The sequence below is a fragment of the Eucyclogobius newberryi genome, unplaced genomic scaffold (assembly GCF_026437365.1).
Source record: "Eucyclogobius newberryi isolate DKJ021-1_F unplaced genomic scaffold, fEucNew1.0.hap1 SCAF_1, whole genome shotgun sequence".
NCBI classification, from domain to species: domain Eukaryota; kingdom Metazoa; phylum Chordata; class Actinopteri; order Gobiiformes; family Gobiidae; genus Eucyclogobius; species Eucyclogobius newberryi.
This window is the reverse complement of record NW_027315723.1, coordinates 33,339,498-33,363,415: the sequence shown is the minus strand read 5'-3', so window position 1 is coordinate 33,363,415 and position 23,918 is coordinate 33,339,498. Positions and strand designations below refer to the sequence as shown.

General features: G+C 40.2%; 1 protein-coding gene across 1 annotated transcript in view; it reads right to left on the bottom strand.

Annotated features, from left to right (window-relative positions):
• The window catches only part of LOC140363039 (serine/threonine-protein kinase MRCK alpha-like), a 53,545-nt gene that overhangs the window by 7,053 nt on the left and 22,574 nt on the right, over positions 1-23,918 (bottom strand). The window contains exons 2-5 of the mRNA XM_072449358.1: positions 17,782-17,873; positions 12,664-12,747; positions 11,223-11,318; positions 9,299-9,447 (exon numbers count right to left, since the gene is read on the bottom strand). Coding sequence (XP_072305459.1) covers positions 9,299-9,447; positions 11,223-11,318; positions 12,664-12,747; positions 17,782-17,873 — 421 coding nt within the window. The remainder of the gene's footprint in view (positions 1-9,298; positions 9,448-11,222; positions 11,319-12,663; positions 12,748-17,781; positions 17,874-23,918) is intronic.

Here is a 23,918-nt window from a genome sequence, read left to right as displayed (position 1 = left end):
GCCCTCTATACAGTAATAATGTTCAATTTTTGCATTACATGCTTATATGCACGGAACATGCAAGAGATGGGGAACGTATTCGTGAGCTACTTAGCGCAAATGAGTGCTTTATATGGGGATGACGACCGCTTCGCGGTCGTCATCCCAATGTAAAGTGCTCGTTTAGTGCGAACTTTTGCACGGGCTTCGCCCGTTTACAACGGTAATGTTCCATTTTCCTACAACTAATTAGTATGCACGGGGCGTGCATGAGTGGAGGAGTGCGTTAGTGAGTGTTTGGAAGTGGGCGAGCGCTTCGCGCTCGATTTTGTGCGCACTACGTGCGCACTTTCGCAGCCGTGCTTCGCACGGCCTTACGAGATTAATAGGCCTCTCGCCAGCTTGTGGCGCTCGGGCCTAACAATAAGAAGAACAACAACAACAAGCATCATTCAGTAGAGTGGCAACAATGATTAATTGTGACAAAAAACATTGTCATATTTTTATAATTCTAATCGTTATCTTGACAGTACAGACTCAAAAACCTACACAGACTATTTTTAATAATAAAGAGTGGCACTGTTTAATCAATATTACACCTTTGGTAAACAGAATCTATCTAGAAGGCTTCAGTCAACATAATTCAACATTTACTTACTTGTTAGCAGTAGCCCTACGGTAGAAAAATAAATGATCATATTTTGCAATAATTTAAATAGTTAATAATGTAGAAATAAGACCAAAGTGCATTCAATCAATACAAAACATATTAGAGCAATAAGATACATTTCACATATCATCGAGGAAACATCTTTGCCTTGCCTTTCGGTCAAGATGGACTTTGATCATCTTCATGCATTTGTCATATTTTCAGTAACAACAGAAAAGCGCCCACGGTGAAGCGCCCACGGTGAAGCGCCCACGGTGAAGCGCCCACGGTGAAGCGCCCACGGTGAAGCGCCCACGGTGAAGCGCCCATGTAGGAACTCTTAGTCAGTAGTACCGTACATAACGGGAAGGCCAACCTGTTGTGTTTGCGAGTTTGGGGTTAATAGAGATGAGAAAACCATCCGACAACAGGAGGACACTCAAACGCCACACAGAGAGGCCCCGTTCGCTCCGGGAAACGGTGAAGAACCACATCATTAAACAGCTGCTGATTAGATTAATACAGTCGATTTGACCTTGGAACGGCACAATCAATACGACACTGTCTGGCACCGCAAATTATCTGTACATTTAATCAAAAATACAGTTATATTACTCCTCAGTCTTCTTTAAGGGGACATGAAACGCACTAGACGAGGCCTGGTAGGGGGAGATTATTCTTGTGAGACACATAAAGCAGCTTGAAAGGGAACTTTGATGTCCCTGTCTTATGCTGTAGGCCTTCAAAGCAAGCTGTGAATCCCCCTGTTATTTTCCAGTAGCGTTAATAGCACCGTCTAATAAGGCGTAAGCGCGGGGTGGGCCAGAAGTGCTGCTAACTCTCTAACCTTTTACACAGCTGCTAACAGATGTGGCTAATATAGGGGTGGTGTTTAATGCACATAAGCTCTTCTGATATATTAGCACTCTATATTTAGCTGCACAATCATACAAAAAATTAGTTCAGTCTGGATAGTAAACTGAGGCAGAAAGTATGGTTGAATTTAGTAACATTTTCAAATAGATTGTGCTCCAAAAATAAGTTTCATCACAGCAGGCAGGACCTTTTATTCCGACTTAGAAATTGTACACTTTGTTGAGTAGAAGTAGCAGCTGCTCTAACCAAATGTATTAGTTTAAACACTAGGTTTTCAATGCAAATTTCAAACGCTTTAGGAATTAAAATTTGTAATTTATTGTATTTATTTTTAATATATACTAGAATTGCTTTAATAGGTCATATCATTACAGACAACATAATAATAACCATTCAATCTTTTAAAATGAGGTCCATATTGAGGGTGTTTAAGCCTAGTAACTGTAATGACAACAACTTGGCTTTTGACATTAACAAGGACTAAAAAACATTTCAAAGCTCCTTATGAAGAATAGTACGATTCGAGGCTTGGTATAATTACTGGGAACTGTATGGGACGTGTCCTTAAGAAACTTTTGGACTTAAAACACCCGTCCCTTTTGAAGATATGGAAAACATTAACTTAAACGGGGGAACCTTAGGGGGGGGAACAGTCACACACTCTGACATAAGAGACAGCAGAAAGATTGAATTGTATAACACTGACTAACATATTTATGCATTATAAAGTAATAGTTTAAGTGCACATGCCGGTTGAGATGGTATAAGTGGTGAATATTTATCATATTTTACAACAATCAATTAACTGTTTGTGAAGTTTAAAGAGTGTAAAAAGTTGAGTTTTAGAGGAAATAGTACTGACTGTACCTCTGTGTCACATTAAATGCGTCCTTTCAACACATTTTGTTGACTGTTAAAACATTTGTTTTTAAATGTTTGATTTTCATTTGTTAAATAATAACGATCATCTAAATTGGACAACTTTTGGCCCTTGATTACAGTTTGGTTGTTACAGATATGGAATTACCTCGTCTTACCCAATTTTTTAAAACAGGAAAATGTTAAGAATCAAGCCCAACTCCGTTAAAAACTGGTTTGCAGCAAGTTCCTATGACCTAGTGAATTTTTTATTAAGATCTTAAATACAATCATGTTTACCGTTAGTGAAATCAATGCACTTTGATGAAACTTGACACTAACATTCTTGATTGTTATTTAATATTATTCATTTTCTATAATAAAGGTTAAATGTTTTCTATACAAATAACAACATGTACAAATCACTGCAGATTATTATACAAACAGCCCCGGAAATACTAGTGACATAATTATGCAGTTACACCCATAGGTGCCACTGTGGCCGGTCTGACTTTTGCTTGGCCCAAGACCCGCAACATGGCTGACCTTTGACTTCCTGCATTTGTGTGGTAGACAATAAGCATGGAGGGGCAAAAGAGGCTACGCTAGTGCAGCTAAACCAGGCTGTGGTTAGCTCGACCTCCAACAGCCTAAAACACCCTTCTCCTTCCAGAAAACCACAACAACATTCCCATTAATCTTTGAACGAAGTGGACTTTGCACCTTGGCGTTTAGATGATAACAACGGGAATTCAATATAATGCATACACAACAGGCAAACTGCTGGTGGCGCTTGCTAGGCTAGTTAGCGTGGCTAATTGGGCTACTGTGTCAGCAGCGGGCTCCCGTGGTCTTCAGGAGCAGAGACCAGAATAGAGAGCGGTAATCTCCTCTAAGACCAGCATCCATCTGTGGAGACCATCTGGACCGCACCTCTCCAACACACACACACACACACAACCCCACACACACACACAACCACACAACCACACACACACACACACAACCACACACACACACACACACACACAACCACACACACACACACACACAACCACACACACACACACAACCACACACACACACACACACACACACACACAGACACACAGATGGACAGTCATTTCACACAGAACGTCATTGTGATCAAAGTCTGACGGTAATACTATGAAGACTCAAAGCAGGATGACAGTAAAACCTTTTCTAAACTAACCAAATCACAATAAAACATAAGAAATTAAGTGCTTGAAGAGTAGCTAGTACGACAATTATTCAATATTCCACTACTCAAATGTTTCTGCCGCAAATAAAGTATATAATACATTCTTTGTTCTTCTGTCCTTTATTGAACAATATGCATCAGTGTATCTGTTGTCTATTTTATTGTTGTTTTTTATTGTGTGTGGCCATTAAACTGAAATATTAAGACGTTTATTTGATGAAAGCACATAAAGATAATAAGTTTTCTCAAGATTAATCACAATCTGTGTTTTGGGAATAATGGGTTTTGGAGATATAAAACTAACAAATAGGTAGCATGTCAAATATAATGACAATTATTCAAAGCTCGCCAGTAGGTAATGAAAGCTCTTTTCATGATTTTACAATTGTAGCGTCATGACCATTTGTAGTAACTAAATGTTAATGAAAACTTGACTTATGAGCACTCTTGTAATTATGACCTCTGAATACTTTGTGCCCATCCAATGCCAGCAACATTCATTAAAAACACTCGCATAGAGCTCACTGTGGGTAATTATGTCAGAAAAAAATTCAATGACAAATTCCCAGGAGAAAATTATGGCCCAAAGGAAGTATTTCACCTGAAGTAAGTAGAAAATGTGAAAGGCAGGAAACGCTTTGTTGACTGAAGTGTGCGTAAGTGCCTCCTCAGAGTCCTTGGTCTGTGAAGTGTCACGTGGAGCGGATCAATAATACGGAGCATGACTGTCACCGAGGTCGTCAATACAAAGACACGCCTTCAATGGAGCGCTCTACAGTCACAGATGCCACATTCTGGGACTCAGGAGCCCCCTCAGCTTCCTCCTCTGATTAACATGACAAACCCCAGGCTCTGCGGCGAAGATGTGGCCAATATATTGAAATATAGATGACGTTGTGAATATTGAGTATATCGTTTACAATAGTAAAAAATTATACAAAAAGAGCAGATTTAAGTTATGTTGTTTGAAATTAGGGTATAAGGTAATATTTCTGCAATTTTTTGGATTGAATTTAGAGAGATTCACCTTTTTGTTTGACAATTAAACCACAAATAAAACATTTAATAAGGAATTACATAATATCGTATCGTATAGCTATAGGGAGACTCCAAATATCTCTAAAAAGTCATTATTTTTTTGTCTAAACACCCACTCTTAGATGTATCTAAACAATCTGACAAATATTCTAAATACAGCACTAGAATCCTCAATGCATTGCGTCAGTGGCTGGGTATGTGTACTAAATCAATTTGCTTACAAGAGGCAAGTTGACAAAAACTACAGAAAAGACACTGAATTCTGAAGTTATGCTCAGTACAGTAAGTAGTAGAGTTACAGAAGTAGACCGCAATATGTACACTTTATTTCTATACAATACCTTCATCCTTTCAGTCTGATTAATCTATTCTTCTCTTTTGTCACTCACTAACCTTAAGTCCTCTTTCACTACTTCTACAAATCTCCTCTTTGGTCATCCCTTTGGCCTCCTGCCTGGCATCCCCTTGCCATCCCCTGCCTGGCATCTCCAACCTCATCATCCACACTACACAATTCATTTCATCTCCTGATTCAAATAAAAATAATTTGGATCGAAACATATGTGGTAATATATTTAAAGACAGCATTTTCTTATTCTTATTTGAGCTGGACACACTAAAACAAACCAATAACTTTTGCCTTCTTTTTGGGCCATAGAATCATGTTTTAAATGTATAACAAGGACAAGGAGCAAACAATCAGTCATTTCTAATAGTCAATGTTGCTTGGGTCTTTTTGAATCAACACAGCCAATCTAATGGAGCAGAATTCCAACTTTTGAAGTCCTACTTTGAACCCCGCACTTTTCGGACTTCAAGCCGTTACTTTTCTCCCGTGCTTTGAACCCTGCGGTCATTACAATGGTGCGTCTACGGCCACCAGGGGCACTCTAGCATGAAGTGTTTAGCACACGGTAGAAGAAGACACCAGTGGAAGCACTGTCCAGGGGACAAGTCGTGTTTTCTATATCTTAAGCTTCAGAACGCTGTGTGCTTTATTCCAATCACTCATATTCACAGAGAAATTAGTCTAATGAGGAAGTGAATCTAGAAGCGCCTTAACACAAACACACGGACGCGGACATGCGATATCCGGCTGTCTGCAGTTTAGAACCTGCCGCATTGAAATGAGACTTTCTTGGCTTGACCTGACCAAAGGTCAAAGAAAACCCTGTAACCCTTTTGATGAATCAATATGAGGGGAAAAGAAGATTTGTCTGATTATTGTCAGATTGCTTAGCCCTAACCCTATCTTTAATGTTGTTGCGAGTGTGTGAACACCCAAATACCCCATCCCCCTACATTTTGTATCCCTATCTGATCAGGCCAATCACTTTTTCTGTGGGGCGGACAGCTGTGAGGCTCAAAGGCACAAAGCCAGCCTGACTCTGCCTATTCACGATCTGCCAGGGCCCATGGGGAGGGCAGGCGGATCACCGACCACTGAAGAAGACACAGGCTCCCATTGCATTAACCCAGCACACTCCATCTCCCACGGGACGCCCCTCTGCGGACAGAAGGTTGACCCGGGTGCTTTCATCTCGCCTCTTTTCAGCTTCATCAGTGTCAGCCGGATAGGAAAAGGAAATTATAATTTTAAAGCGTGAGGCCGTTTAACTGGGGTCACTTACTTCCAAAAAGATAAATGTATTAAGCCGTTTATTTGATGAAAGCACACAGCGATAGTAGAGTTAATCAAAAGCATTACAAGCAAAGGCCTGGGGAAAACAATGGGTTATGATCATTAAAAAAAAAACTGATAGAAATTATAAATGCAACAGTTATTCTCACCTAAACAGATGGTTTTACAAGCCCTTTATCGACACATTTAAAAATTAGAAATACTTGCATTTATGTAATTGTGGGTATTAACAGTTTCCTCCATTGATTTTTTTTATGAAATGTGTCTCAAAATAAAAACTCATACAGAAACATCATACATTATTGCCACAAATTGCGTAGTTTTGCTTGTAATGGAGTAACTGATGTAATGCCATTAAAACATACATTAGGGAGCTTTAATGAGGGGGTTAATGTGCTGTCCCTCGAGTCACAGGTGAATGATAACAGTACAACCGGCACCCTCCCCCTCTCTCTCCACCCTCCTCTGAGCGAGCGGGGCGTCCCATGGGAGAGCTAAGCACCGCCACACCCCCGCCCACACATGTCACTGCTTACCCCATTATTACTGTCCCAAAAGAGTCCACACTACCCCCTCCCTCTTGAGCATTTTGGCTTTTCCATACACTTCCACAGCCCGATATAACACCATATAATTTGTGGCTCTGCCGGTTTACAATGTATAGATTTAAATCAACATGTCCTGAGAGTTTTTGATGTCCCTCTTCTGACTAAAACAGCTTAATAGTGTATATAGTCTTGTTGGTGAGGTTAAGTCAAGTGCTAATCCCTGACTCAACAGTATTAGCAAAACCATGTTGTTTATTCATGTAATACATTATTTTGGAAAAATAAACTGCTGAAAGAAATGTGTAATCCAAAAAAAGGCACAGTTTTCCACAATCCAAACTACAGCCATTGTTACAGTTACTATTTTGAGTTTGAGAGAAATTGCATAGTTGGGAATGGGACAAAGTTTTCATGCTGAAGAAATTTGTTTGCATATATATTTGAATTTGAGTTTAATTTCTAGCTTTGCAATCTGGCTTTGCATTGTAAACGAAAGCACAGCGCAACAAAAGGAACACTCACACTGCTCCTCCTTCATTCTTTCTCTTGCTGGATTTATCGCTACTTTAGACCCTCCCTTGTTGTCTAACCATCTTGTCCAAATTGCTGTCACGGGTCCCCTGTGAAATGCAACACTGTAATTATGTTAACATGCCAACGTGACCACTTCCGGTCTGGCTTCCATTTCCAGGGGCATCTTCAACGGCCCATGGATTCCTTTGGCATCGACGCCACAGGAAAAAAATTGATTCAGGGGGTCTACAGACCTCAAAAGACAACAGTCTTTTGAGGTGGTTTGGTTTCAATGCAGTGAAAGGAGTGAGGGTGACTACGCAAGACATGACAGCAAACACTAAACAGAGGACTGAAATAAAATTGGGTTTAATGGATGCTTAACTATAGACCCTCTAGTGATATTGCAACAAAATCAGTTACAGTTGTGCTTATGCCATGAATAAAAATATGGCACACCAATATGTTGCTGTTGCAAGTGTATTAAAAAAAATCACGAATAGTGTTATTGATAAAATATGTATTTTCATTAATATGTTGTAGTTTTATCCTATTATCCGTATTTTAATTTTTTTTTAAATTAAATTAAAAACTTCCCCTCACTTTAAGCGCAATGGTTCTTGGGTAGATGGACATATGGCTAAGTCACAATCACATCATCATATTTTTTTTACAAACAATACCAGTCCAAAGACACAATCCTGTGGAACTCCAATAGAGTAATTCCAATGTTTCTTCTACTGGCAGGGCACCAAGAGCGCCCTCTGCAGGAACTGTCCCAGCTCAAGAGTAAGTTAAACTACTAGTGAGTGAACAATATTAAAATCCATATTAATGCTTTAAATTTTATGTTGACGAAAGTGAAACCAAGCAGTTTAGATAAAGCCGTTTGCAATATTTGTTTCACAGTTGACTCGAGTTGTACATGGGTTAATGTGAAGCAGTGAGTGGATGAAGTGCATTTTATTGCATCATTGTTTTAAGTATATAAGTTGTGTGGAAAATAATCCATTCATTAATGTATTTTCATTGAGTGCTTGATTTCATTCACACAAATAAGGCTTCAGTGTAAATCTACCATGAAATATGAAATGAAAGAACAAGTACCAAATCCCAGAACCCCTAAAATATGTTTATAAAGCTTTTTATAGACAGTAAATCACTTTATAAGAGCATTAAATAACATGGACATCTAAAAATGACAATGCAAATAACACAATTTTAAACCTTCAAGCGTATATTGTCCCTCTACAGCGCACAAGAGTATGGTCGACCACATGCACACACATAACCAAAGCACTGAATTCTAAGATGCAAATCTTCATAACGTCTGGCCACAACAACAAGTAGAAAACATGCGAGCGACCAGACCCAGTAGGTCAAGAATAAATCCATCCAAGTAGCGGGAGCAACAAAAGCACGAGTCAGACTGAAGACAACACCGACCTGAGAGCCAACATTGGCCAGTATCATGTGGAATTCAAAGAGCGTGTCCAAATATGCACTCAGCCCAAACAAAAGCCAATACAGTGAAATTGGTGAGTGGTAAAAACTAACTTGATGACTGACAAGTAACATGTGCTCCCAATCTGCATTTGTTTTCATTAACCACAGTAATACCCTGCAGCTGGAAAACAATCCACAAAATAATATAGTCAGCCCATGGAGCATCCATCATCGAGCCGTGGCCAAAGTCAGTCTTTTTTGCACTTGAATACAGTCACAGCAGTCGTTCAATCAGAAAAACTGTGCAATATCAAGAGAAGCTGATTTTTGGAACACAATGGTCACTTTTTATTCTTATTCTTGAGCAGTGATTGAAGCCATCTGAGAGAAAAGTACAAAACCACTACAACAAGCTCTTTGAATAGTCAGATCGTCACAGGGTCAGAATATGATTAAATGATGCATCATCAAATTAAATCTCACAATATCCACATCATTTGAGTGGTCAATAAAACCCGAGCCCATACCTGTGGACGTAGTGCAGCTGGTGAACAGAATCTATGGCCAGCACCATCTCAGCCAGGTAGAACTTGGCCATGTCTTCCGGCAGACGGTCCTCAAATTTACTGAGCAGAGTCAGCAGGTCTCCGCCCACGTAGTAGTCCATCACCAGGTACTGCAGACAACAATGCAAATTCTGTCAGGCACTCACATTCTACTAAAAGGCAAGATCAAAGGTCAATCTCTATATATTGAAAGTATGGAAAGGGTACAAGAATATCCCTGTGTCTGTTTGTGCTTTTTGCTCACATGTATGACAAGAACTAGTTTTGTCTAGGTCTTCATTTATTCTTGATTCTGTCCATAGTAATTCTCTTTCAGAATGTATTCCCTTCTGGTGCAACCCTCCTGGTGTGCTGATGATATGCATGGTAAATAGCTTCTCTATCATTTCCATTCAGACGATTCAGAATGCAAGTGTGCTCTTATGACATAAAGCAGTGTCCCAAGACCAATGTCATTCACAGAGACACTCACAAGATGTCAATGTAAAGAAATGAGGTCCATGTGATTTGTGAATGGGCATAAACTCAAACCGTCGCGATGCTGCTGTCTAGTTTCTCACACTATTACGACTCCTGGAGGAGCACTGAAGCAGAGAGCCAAAACTTTTCAGGAGTCTTCTAAAAATATGAGCGGTGAAGTGGATTTAAACCTCGGGGAGTGTCCGGGTGAAGCATCTGTTGTGAGAATGTGGGAAATGGAATGAGGAGCAGCCGCGGCATCTGAACTGAAGGTCACCGTCAGATCTCCAGACCAGAATCCAGTTTGAATGAATGATATTTATCGACTTACACACTGGTTTAAGTTGAAAATTGGCAGGAGTGGAGATTGGAATTTGGACATTTTCGTAAATATTTATGTTAATCTATAAGAATTTAGCACGTTTATGCTCGTGAATTCAGCTTTTATAAGTGTGGCCATGTTTAAAATGAAGGTTACTCTGCACATTTAAAATAAGTAAGCAAGCAAGTGAATTAAATCAGGTAATGTTTTAAACCAACAATCATAGACTAAATTTAAGCAGTGGTAGATGCAGTGCATCCAGCTCAGAATAATTCTCCTGGAGTAAAGAAAGGCAAAGTAAGACCAAAAGAATCCCATTGGAACAAAATTTTAAAACTTTCCACCTCTTCCTTTCTCTCGACTTTATTTTTTTTTTTATACACACACGGTACATGTTCTTGTTACCTAATTTCCTACTAGCTTGAGTCATGCTATTCTCTGTGGGCGGAAGTGAATGTGCATATTACGGTGTCAGCAGCGACTGCAGAGGTGGAACTGTACTAAAAATGAAGAGGTGAGTGATGTGGAGAAAATGACAGGTTGTGCTAGTGTTCTCAGCTCAGCGGGTGTCGACTGAAAGTGCAGGAATGTGCCAACGCGAGGCAGTCTTGGATCAGACTGAGAACTTGGGAACATTTACAGTGGTGGCTGGCAAAACAGAATGACCACTTCTATGAAAAGAACAATAGAAAAAGGCTTAGTATGTTTTAGTCTCGACCTCAAATTTGAAGATGGGTTGACCGATTCTAACATTGAAATAAAAAAACAATATGAGCAAACCACAGGACCACACTCTTCCTGCAAGAGTGAGATTAAAATACATCATGAAGGGTTAAGGCCCTAATTAAAGATAGTGTCGGACCAGCATTTGCAGGCACGTTGAAAAATGAAGCTGTTTTACTGGTTATACTTGAGTTTACGGGCATTCTGAGCACCACAAAATTATCACTAACTGCTGATTTCGAGCTAAGAAATGGATTAAATGTATTCTGAATCCTGCACGGATTAATCTCCAGGTGCACCGTTTATGAGGAAGAATATTATACAGAGGTGTAAAAATCCTCCTTCAACCAGGTGCCCAAGTGGTTACGACAGAGGATTTACCAAATTGTTGTCATCCTGGAAGGCGTAGTGCAGAGTTGTGATCCACTGGCAGTCCCCGTTCACCAACACGTCTCGCTCTTCTCGAAAACATGCCGTCTAAAGAAAACACCACAGTATAAATTTAGACATAATATACGAGCAAATCAGCTTGCTACGAAGATCGGTTGTTTTTATACTGTAAAATGAGATGATATTACAGTCTCAGATGAGGACAGACACCACTAATATTGACATTAGCTATATATATATATATACTTTACAAAAAAGCCATTCAATCTATTTGATCCACAACAGAGGAACATTGCCTGACAACAAAATGAACTTCCTGGGCAGTGGTGAACAAGAATAGACTGTAGAGTTCAGCATCATTCATTTGAGCAGTTGGTTGGGTGAGAATGCACAGTGCCCCAACACATGACAGATGATTTACAGTCTGTATCAATCTGAACCAGGTTTTTGGACTGTAACCGCAGTTTTCCAGAGACACACGGGGCCTGTGGGGACTCATCATTTGGTGGACCATAAAGACTTGGTTTATTCACGGCTCTTACACTTATACGCAATGTTAACATTATTAATCCCATTGATATGACGCATTAAAACAGACTAGCATTTAGTGGTTTTCAGTTATAACAAAGGGTATTATAGCAGTACAATTTCCAGGTCAACTAGTAAATAAGTCTTACAACAAACTGCAGCAATAACGTGAACAGTGCAAGTCTAGGTTAAGTGATAAATGATAATGTTACTAAAAATCACCCAGCCTTAATTGCCTATGCAAACTATGAATGAATCTGAGGACTAAAAAAAGGTTGGTTGTAAGCTAAAACACTAGAAGCAGCACATTTATGTTTGGGCCCTGTTTCTTAGCTTCAGTTCTGTGTGACGTCAGAGACTCGGGCCCCAGGGGACCAGGAGGAATGTCAAGAGCGTCATGGACAGGTTGATGAGAAAAACATGCATCACCAGTCTTCATGTCCGCGAGGAATATCAGAGACAATTGCCTGGACCATGCGTATAAATTTTATTGCCGACTATACTTCTACAATTGTGTGCTACAGAATTGAATTTGTTTAACTGTGTGCAAAATTAACTAGTATACCCAAAGGCAAATATATGTTATACAACTCAAAATGTAAAAACAACAACTTTTCAAAGTTTATCATTCTTACTTTCATCGATTTGATAAGATAAACTTGCATATTGCTATTAAATCACTAGTTTTCTTTTTTTACACAAACATTTAAACTTAAATTAAATAACAGATAATTTAAAATGAATGTTAGTAGCATTCCAAAACATGCTGGCACAAGACTCGCAAGGTGCAAGCACTACTATATTTTTGGGTTGTTTTTCATTAGACAAACCTGACGTTTTCCCAGTCATATCCATCTATGAGTTACAGAAATATTATTAAGCTGTTGTGCATTAAATGACCCACCTCTGCTCTCTTTAACATCTCCCACTTGTTGAGGATCTTCATGGCAAAAACCTTGTCTGTGTGTTTCACTTTCACAACTGCCACCTGCACAAAAAAACAGGACAAAAAGAGGGGTTAGGACGAGATTTCACAATTTTGGAAGCGGCGCCAGCAAAAACAGCTAACCTCAAGAGGGAGAACATTTTGGGGGACATTTCAGGAAACCAGATTTTTGTGCAATAAAAAACAATATTATGATGAGTTTTAGGAATATCAGACATCCAAAAATGCTGGAATGGTACAAGTTGAGCCAGATTTATAAGAATAGGGTAAGGCGCCTGGGGCAATCGCTCATGTGCAGTGGGCTATCCCAATGTAGCATTCAGGAGTATCTAACAGGACATTTAGGCCATGTTTTTAGTCATTGGAAAATACACAATTGCCTAGTTTCTTGTAGCTATTGCTGTATATACTTGGTTTGAACTCATCTGTCATATTTCTGATAGAAAAATAGAAAAACACAGCCATGTAAACAGACGGGCTGTGAGGGGTCTGTACACTATTAAAAGGGAGTCGAGTAATGCTGCTAATGCAATACAATGATAACATTCCTCTGATGTTTGGATTTCCCCGAGTGATCCCTCAGCAGGATGAAGAGAGGAGGAGAGAAATGGGGGCAAGATAAGAGAGGAAAGGGGGATTGGGGCAAGCAGCGAGGGAGTATTTGCCGTTTTGTTCCTTCGTTTCCACCGTCCCCTGAACTCTGCACCGTTCCACCCACAAAGATGTTCATAAACGGAGAAGGCTGACGATAGATTTGTTCCAGTAAGTGCAATCGAGGGAAGAGAGCACTAAACACGCATAATGAGGCAGAGCAAAAAAATATGCCGGTTTGCCGTAACCCGACCGACTTGGTAAAAAAAATGGCAGAAATGGCAGACTGAAAAAAAGATCAGCATTTTGTCAAAGTGATGCCAAATATTTTTTATGTCTTATATCTCGCCGACTCACCGACCGTTTTTTCAAAAAAGCGCCGTGTTGAATAATTTTGTATCACTGGAACTCGCTAGAAATATTTTAAAGCCGAAAATGTCGCGAAAACCGTCGAGAAATGTAACTAACACAAACGGAGAACGTCTCATTGACTGTTGAAGCCCGACGCCTGGTGGTCACTGCAGGTCACTGGCAGAATAAAAAAAATGGCGACAAGAACATGTGTGTTCAGTGTGTCGGTGACAGATCAGTCGAAGCGAGGGAAAAGAGTGAGAATTAAGAATAAGTTGATGGTTTTAAGACAGACAGCCTGACCAACTAATTCCCTGAACATTGACCATTTGCAGATATATGAAAGGTCAAATATAACAAATCTTACCTGGTCGTTTATGCCTCATTTGATCATTTGGAAAGTTTGATTTCGCAAAGACGTTGAGGAATGGTAATCCAATGTGTCAATCAGAATTCAAGGGGGCATGAATGAGCATAAAATTGCAAAGAGTCTTAGTAACATTAAAGCTTGATATTGTGAAATCTGTTAACTGCATTTTGACAGTGTTCTATTGTTAAAGTATATCTTCCTGCGTATTTGCATCACTGTTCCTGTCTGCTGCCACCACAACAAATCCAACACATCAAACACCTCATTTCGCCTCCATCCTTCTGTCTCCTGTTCTGTCAGTTGGTCCCTATAGGCTTCCCCCCTGCTCCTGTGACCCTGCATCTGTGCCATGCTCAGTTTAGCGAAATACACCCTTGAATGGCTCTGTGCAATCATAACCCTTATAAATTTTCATGAGGCCTTACCAAAACAGTCATTATTCACGTTGTCTGCCGGAGCCCTGCCTCTGCTACTGCTGCCATGCAACAGTTCTGCTGCTGTAATCCCCACAGACGTATAAATAACTTGTTAGCGATCGTGACTGAGGCGATGAAAGATGCGCAGACGGAGAACAGGAAATCATATTTTCTGAGATTGTGCTTGGATACACGTTATAAAGTGCAGCAGATGTTGGACTGCTGTAATAAAGACTTCTATGATGAGATAAAGGGGTTACATTTGTAAACAATGATTTTATAATTTATTTTTATAACCATTTCTTTACTGCTTGGTTTGTCTCATTATGTAAATCAAAACGAAGGAAACAATAGGCCTAATCGGAGTGTGCTAGAAGGAGAAGGATGACACATTAGGGGCATAAACGATCATGCATTGGACTATTCTTATTGCATGGCTTTTTTTTTTTACTTTGATAATTCATTTTCAAGTAGGATTTGACAATTTAGGATTTAACTCCACTTTGAATTTCCTGTTTAAAGTTTAAAAAAATAAGGATGTGGCTGAAGATAAACTTGCTCGGACTGAAGTAGACTCAATGATCCAACGAAAGCCAGTAAAGAGATGTGGATCGCTGCAGAGTTCAACACAACGGAAAAGTCATTGTGGTTTGTACAGATCAGTCTACAGCCTTTTACAGAGGTGCAATCACCCACCGAGCCTCTGCCTCCCAGGTTTAGAAGACCACTGGTTTAAACGTGAAATACAAGTACGTGCTGCTGAATGATGATTTACGCCCAGGTCAATGAAGCGCCAGCTATTGGTGAATAAACGCTGCGTCACAAATCTACTCAGAGACGAGAATAGTATTGCCCTGTGCAATCACTTGTTGTAGTAATAGGAAGGGTAAAAGAGACAAGGACCTCTCAAATATGTCTGTTTCCCTTAGATGGAAACAAACTGCCAGGATAAACAAAACTGGTCTTAACGTAATATTCCACAAGTGTGTCATATTGTTTTGTGTATGGGCCGTATAAACTGCTACTTCCTGTGTTTCATTTGAGGCAACTTTATTAGCTGCAAAACCAGGAAGATGTTTTATGCTCCAGCACATAGCCCACGTCGTTATGGGATTTGAGCTGTATGTGCGGATGAGACGGACATCTTATAGGCCCTGTTTGCATGGCTGTAAACATTATCTACATAGTGCTACATAGTGCTACATTGAGACACATGACGACACATGAATGCTCTTGTATAAGGAGAGTTTAGTGCAGCTGAGGGGCAATCGCCGGGCCTCTGGAGCTCGTCTGATTCTGCTGCTGTGTCTGTGAAATCCATACGGGCTCACAGCTGGTCTAGTAAAAGGCCGCTGGAATGTGACCATGAGGAAGCTCCACACAGGGGTCGCACCACTTCAGAAACACACTGCTCTGTGTGGTGTGCGCAAGAGGAATGAGTAGTCCAGATCGAAAGAAAGAAAATTTAACTTGGCCTTTACTCCACAACAGAAAGCTTTGTAAAAGGACGGCTGTGTCTTGTTTGGGAAGCAAGATTGTGCAGTGGTTAAGTGATAAGATCTCAGATTTTAATTTACAGATCATCCAGAGACTGTCAAGAGCTCCTGTAAAAAGCATAAGGGTTGGGTTTTTCACAAGGTTGAGGCATGCGGAGAAGGAGTGGCTCAGAAAAAGCCCCCAGTCTGATAATGTACATGTACTGATGCATTCATTATAATTGACTTTTGGGGTCCATCACTGTTCCAGTAATATAGTTTAGTCTTTCCTACCAGTTTATGTATAATTCACTCCACATTTTTGTACTATTTTGTGTGCAAAAAATAGAAAAATAAAAGAGCAAGTTTTGTTTGAATTATTTTACTTGTTTGGGAGCCAAAACCTGGTAAAGAAATGACAATTACCTTAAGTGTAAAATGATATATTTAGTGCAAACACCCAGTTAAATGTAAATGATAGAGACAAAGCTTTAGTTTACAGTCTTGAGTGAGTGTGCAACTGATTAGAATCAATCGTATGTATTATCTACAATATCAACTAAAGCTTTTATGAATAGATACACTATACTGTGTACATGCCTCACCCGGGGAGACATACACAGACAATCGTGTCATTCACTCAAATCAATAAACTATCTGCAAACTTAGCTTTTAAATAATCCTTTACATACAGTATGATAAAGATTAAATTCATAGAGCAACTTATAATTAATTGCCGGCTTCAGGCTCTTCGAGTGTGTTCATCCATCTTCATCACTTCTCATTACTCTGAAGGAATCCACAACTTGTTTGTACAAATTTGCAACAACTATTTGAGCTGTGATTTTCTGCAAGGCCTGACATGACCCAAAGATTGTTTTCTTAAAATTTGGGGGATGAAAAAAAGACTCCAGGTTGCAGAGAAAATATGTTGCGATGTTATGCAAGTGTTTTAGTGAGAATAACAATACCTGTCGCTCCAACATTCCCCGGCTTTGACATCACCACCTGAAACCTAGCGACAGATCTAAGTAGGACTTTCCCTGCAGACATACAAAAACCTATACCAACCTCCATGTACTTTCTCTATGGGCGTTTGCGGTCACATTTCAAGAGGTGACGAGCGAGGAAAAGAATTAATAACTTTTTTTTTAGGAAGTGGCAAGTAGAGTCACGCTCCTGGGCAGACTAATGCGACGCAGTGCTGCTGGAATGCGGCACAAAGTCATTCACGATCAAACAACAATGCAGCGATTTACGCCGCGAGTATGAAAACCAGGGGACAGCGTAATCTGTAAAAGCTCAGCCTGAGAACAGGAGCAGAAAATATACTAATATACTACTGTTTTCCACAGAGCAACAGACTTTTATGTTCCTGGTTCACAACTAAACCCAACTTTTCCACCATTTTTCTATAAAAGATGCACAATCAAAAGTCCACCACCTGACTGTCTCCAAGAAGATGAAACTGCTTTGCCTTAAATGTTCCACAGTATGGCATTACATCCATCTCCATGGAAACGAGCAGGTGATTTACACGTCAGATAGGCATAATAACTAAATAATTATATAACTCTACTCGACTAAAATTAACTCTAACCAAGAGCAAATTGCAATTTATTTTACGTACATTTTTCAATATTATACATTTCAAAAATTGTTTGCTGAGATTATCCTGCTTTATGTTTAGTCAGAGAAATAAAGGCTCAATATTATCGTTCGCAACACCAGATCGCGCCTACTGGACAATCAGCAGAAAAGTATGCCTTCAATATGTGGTTTCAAAAAAGGAAAGTGCTTGAGGTTGTATCACATTGACTTATTTGGCAAATGTCAGGGGCGCAAGTTGTGTGAAAAGCAGAAAGTCCTTTACCTCTCCAAAGGCTCCTCGTCCAATCACTTTCAGGATCTCAAAGTCCTCCTTGTGCAGCCGCATCTGCTTCACTTTGGACGTGAACGGTTTGGCTAAAGAGGGAGAGAAAAATGAAAATCACCAGGTTAGTCCACATCCGGGTGAGAGTATGACCCATAAACACCATTGCAGAGGGTAGAGCAGCATCCATCACAAAGAGACTAATACAAATCTGAACTCAGGACATCAATACTGTATACATTTATTGCATCGGGGCTGTACAAAGTAAAAAAAAAACACTAAGTACCATTGAACACAGCTATGACAACCTTCTTAGGATTTCAAGTATTGACTTTGTCTTGCCTCTTGCAAAAAACATGACTATATCTTATTACATCGACTCATGGGGAAACATTACTTATTTAGATTTGGTGAAAGCAGGAAGGCCCCGTTTAGGCACCACTTCACTTGCACCTGGACCAAATGAAGTGTAACTGGGGCATAAAAAAACACACTGGGCCAGAAATTAGTCTTGTAAAGATATTGACATAAATGTAGCTGCCAAAAGAACATGAAACAAATAGTATGTCAATCACGGAGCACGTAAATTATCCTGAGACGTTTGCATAGTCAGGTACTGTCCACCTCATGGTCATCCTGTGCCTCTTTGACTTCTGTAAAATTCATAAAGCGAGCCTCACTGCTCCCAGACAGCGCCATGCTCCCACTGCCCACCTGGACCCAGTATCACATGACAACGGACGCAGCCATGTCGGGTGATAAAGCTGCCTATTGTTATGACCGTGCTCATGGACGTTTAAAAAAGAAAAGAGGCTTGGGTCACGACACTCGCTTATTGTGTGATCTGAGAGTAGAGAACAATTCAAATCTGTCCAAGCATCACAACATATTTTACATTTAAACTACAAAAACGTAATGCGTTTCTTTACTTGCGTCATTGACCCCGCCGTTTGGCTCTGGCTACGATCATCCCACATTACATTTGATGAGAAACAAATGACAGTCTATTCATATGCCACTTAGATACAGCTCTGGTCCAGTTATCATTAAGAAACAGAATATAGCAGGCCCAATGATTGACACAGCACAAGGCGACCTACATTAGAGCCGTATAACATATTTGGCTGCTACATTCAGTCAGTCTCTGCCAAACACGTCTGGGTTGGTGGGCGTTGACCACCTGCCAGGCGAACACTAAGATTGTGTGAAATCCCACTTTGGCCGAGCATCACGTTAAACTCATCTCTCTGCCAGGGCTTTATAGTCGAGTAGAAAAGGGAAGAGGGGAAATGCTGTGACATGTACCAATCACAGCTCAGAGTCTGTGTCCATCGTGCCCATAGTCAAAAGTAAAAAAAGCTCCTCCAGTGCAGACTTTTGCAATATACTGTGAAGCTCTAGTGCATCTCGTTTGTCATCTTCAGCTGACACACATAACTATGCAATTTAAAAAAAAAAACTGGATGATTATAAGGGTATTGCTTCTACTAGGGCTCTAAAGATATCGTTTTATTTATATATGGTGATACTTCATTGAGGAAAATAAAAACGAATTAGGAAAAAATGACTACTGTATTATTAAAATTAGGTCTATATCAACAGATTGTGCAAGGTTTTTCAAAGTAATGTTTTGTGGTGCTTAACATAACAGAAACACATTATTATAAGCCAGATATTTATGTTTCCAATTCTGAGGAACCTTGTGATCTCCAGCCTTAGTTTCTACAGTGTTTTCATTAAATTTGAATCATCATATCATCATTTAGACACAAACTGTAGACTGCCAAGGCCTCCCATGAATTCCTGCTCCTTGTGACATAACCTCAAATATACAACTCACAACCAAAACAGTGGAATTCTTCCCAAAAAGACTAACCAAAGCAGCCTTGTGACCTGGGAAGACCTGGGATTCATGATTGGAACAATGCATGACAACCAGCGGCGGTGAGGCCTCCAGTGTAAACAGTTGGTTGACTGAGCAAATTTAATTTAATACTCTGCACATACCGACCATAAAGATGTGATCCTCATGTCACTCTGACACGCCGAGTTCTGTCCTCAAAACTGAGACCAACATGTCAACAATAAGAACTCAAACTGTTTCTTATTCAACCGCAGTTTATCAGACAAACCACCATGCAGATGTGGCACTCTCTGGATTTAAACCGTGGACTGTTTTAACCCTGGTGCCCTTCCCCTTTTCATGTATCTGTTGCCTAAGATGACACATGCAAAAAACATTTTTTATTTGATTCACTACAATTTTATTGGATGACTACAAGACAGTCATGAGCCGTCAAGAGGAAGTGAATTTATATTCCTTTATATAACCTACTCATGACACTGGGCTGCAAAAGATTGTAAAAAAGAATATTAGTCGACACTATATATAACTGATCAGAATTTAACACAGGTCAAAATAAAGTGGAGAGGTGTATGAGCCATATTTAACCAGACATTTCAGCTGCAGCAAGTGACAAATGGGAATTAAAGTGGCAAATGGAACAAAAGTGACAAATAGAACAAAAACATTTAATGCATTTGAATGCCTTAAAAGTACAAGCTTTTTGCAATTAGAAGTAAGCATTTCAGACATTTTGCACACCCGTAGCGTTTACAAATATTAGAAACAAAGACAACACAGCTATTGGAAACCAATGCCTCCTCACTAGACAAAACAAATCCATGTTATGCTAAAAGGGTTATAAAATATACGCCCTCGTCATTTGCATATTGACATCTTTCATTCAGGCCAGCCATGTCAATAACTTCCCACTCAATAAAACCGTAATTAATGACTTGTCTGACTATGGGACCCTGGCACTTGGCCATCTGAGCTAATCATTAGGTTTAACAAAGCTAAATGCCAAATTAAACACTACAAAACTAGTTTAGCTGTAATTACAGAGGAACACACGGGTCTAAACCACAACGAAACCTGGCTAGTGTAAGTGTGAATCAAAACTAAAGGTCTTACAGTTTCAACAAATGCAACACAATAATGCAGGGCTGCAACTAACGATTACTTGAGTAGTGGATGAGTTCCTGATTATTTTGTCATTATTTGACTAGTCACACAAGAAAATTTGCTACATTTTTAATGAATTCCGAGTGCATTATCATTTTACCGTTTTGATTTAATATTGCCACTGTCTCGGCATGGGTTTAAAGTCCAGACGGCTAAAAATCATAAAATTAATGATTAATCGATGCAGATTTATGATAGTCTTAGCTTTCCTACCATCCACACATATATTGTACTCGTTTATATTGCGAGAACAATAACTAAGCATTGCGTCGAGCATCTCTATGGAGGACAACGGTAGGTCTGAAGTCTGAGGGGGAGAAAACAGTGATTAGAGGCTACGCTGAGTCAGGAGCACAGCTAAACCCGGCAGCACACGAGAAATGCCTTTCATGTGTGAGCCGGGAGCCCACAACAAAGCACTCGCACAAACACTGCTGCTGCTGCTGCTGCTCCATCTGAACACGAGAAACGTAATCAGTGCAGACCGTTTGTAGCCTGGACCACAGTGAAGGAGGTTTTATGAATGTGAGGTGGAAAAAGAAGTCACTGAAGAGGCAGGTGCAAATTTTATCAATGAACGAACGGATTATGCACACTAAGAGTTGTGAACAATCAAAATGGGCATCCAAGGACATGTGGCTTTAGCGGATAAGATATTAGCATCATAAAAGCAAAAGGCTAGGTGTCAGTGAAATACCATGTTAGGAATGATGAACGCAATGACACTGTGATAGTATCAGTGTTTCCCACAGATTCTGCCGAGACTATGGTGGCAAACCCATTTCTATTTTATAGAAATGTCGGTTAATAAATGTCACTTAATACCTCTATTCAATCTTCAAACTGTTATTTTATGAGCAGTGTAGTTCTTTTTAATGCTTTTTAAGATGCTACAACAAGCCAATCGTACTATTAGTCATACCAGTAGATTTCTTAGTTTGTTTTAGACTATGGGGGATAAAAAATAGACTCTAAGGGGGCCACGTAAGCAATAAACTTTTTTGTAAATGATAGATGGAAAAGAGTTAGGATAATAAGCCAAGATAGGGCAAACATGTCATTGTAGTTTCTGCTAAACTCTACAACGTTCAAAACATCTTTTTATTTACCGTCTTTAGTCAAGTTTTTAAATGAATAGGAACGATTCAGCCTCATTCCATTGAAGTGCACAGTGGCCATTAATCTGCTGCTCTGTCTTGTAATTTATATGAGGAATGTGATTGTGAGCAGCTGAGTGTTTTGGAAACCTGTATCAATTTGCAGTGCCGGGTCAACATGTAAAAGACAAAAAAGGAGAACTGCAGGTCCTTGGGCTCAACCAGGTTTACACAAGGATTAATGTGTGTGTTTTTCCTATGGCAGAGGTGGACGGCTACACTCGAAAAATACCTTACAGTTTGATCACAGCTACACCTAAACATAGCAACAGTCGCCAAGACACGATGAGGAGAGGAAGTCATCAAAGAGTTTTGCAATGGGCTGATAGCTGCGCCCCTGTGACGGCATAACCTTTGAAACCTGCTAGTGTGAGACTAAAAAGAGGGAAGGCCAGGAACCCTACAGTATGGGTTTAATCTGAAATATGATTTTAAATGCCTACATTGTTATAGATTACATACTCATGGATACCTGTATAGATTAACAGGGAGTGTGTGGAGTCGATAACCAAAATCCTCCTGTCTGACCCAACGTGAAGTGATTTTTAACATTGACAGTGTGTAACTAAAGGGCAGGTCCCAGCCCTTCCAAAACATGTGTGCCACTTGAACTGGGAAAATGTTGTTGTAATAGAACAAATCCAATGTCAAATCTTGCAGCTGGTGGTGCAGTGCAAAATAAATTCATGTTTGGAAAGTTCTGGGATGTAGCGAGACTGGAAAAACACGTGTGACGCCAGCTAATCCACACAGCCGGACTGGTTTAGCCCAAAACGCAGATTCCACGTCAGGCCTGTCCTCCGCCGAGTCAGAGGGAATCTGGGTAAGTCCGGGCGAGTGTGTTCACTTAGCAGCCGAAGCCACAAAATGATATGCTGCAACCAAGACGTAGCCTGGTTTTTAACATGCAACGCTACGTCCTAAGGGTGTGTTCATGAGAATTTATCTGAAAAGGAACATTTCTAGTAAACCCTCGTCACAAATGAAATCACTATTAGCCAAAATAGCTCCCTGCAGACTGCAAAGAGGTCTGTGCGAGTCGCTGCCAAAAGACACACCCACCACTTCTGTCTAACACTCACCTGACACATGAAGTCTACTGCCTCTCCAAGTCCAACAGCAAGTGTGTAAATCCAAACCACAGAAATGTGGACACCTCGCAGTTTATTACGAGTAAATAGCTGAAGTTGTACAAATTTATGGTGACTTGACTTGTCACGAATGGACTGCCAAAGCTCTATCCACCTGCAACATAGCTTATAACGTCCAGTTTTTACAATATATAAAGGTAGAATATCAACAGTGGCAAGCTAGTTTGCATTTCAAGTTAGTTTCCATAATGATGCAATTAAAAATACTGTTATTATTTGTTACATTTGGACAAGAGATAAGGAGCGCCTTTGTACAGCTCGATTTAGTTTCTCTGCCAATCATGTTATGTGCATATAAACAGTGCTTTGCTCAAGTTGGGGTATTAGGGAGGCAAACTATTTTGAGAGGGCAGGACACGGCCAAAGTGGGAAAAGGAACACCAAAAAACAAACGGGCCAAAAGAAAACATCCCCGGCAGAGTTCAGTGCAGTTACAGTAAGTGTCCAGCCCACGTTCACGCCGCGTCCAACCCCATCCCCGACTCCACCGCGGGACAGTCAGAGTGGGCCACATCTGGAAGCCATAACCGGGATATTTTACAACCGCAGTGAGGTAACGACTCAAAAATGCCGCTAGTGAGAGAAAGAGAGCGACCAGGAAAGAGGGAGACTCTTTCCAGGGGCTGACATGAAGAGGAAGAGTGAGTCGGGTCCATGGAGTGTTGGGGGAGGAGCGGAGGGGTGAACTGGGAATGGCCCCTGGTTGCCTCTGACCGAAGCGAGGCGGCTGCAGGACCAGGACTTATCACACCTCATAAGCAGGCTACAGTGTTCCTCTACTATGTAACCCGTGCCATAAAA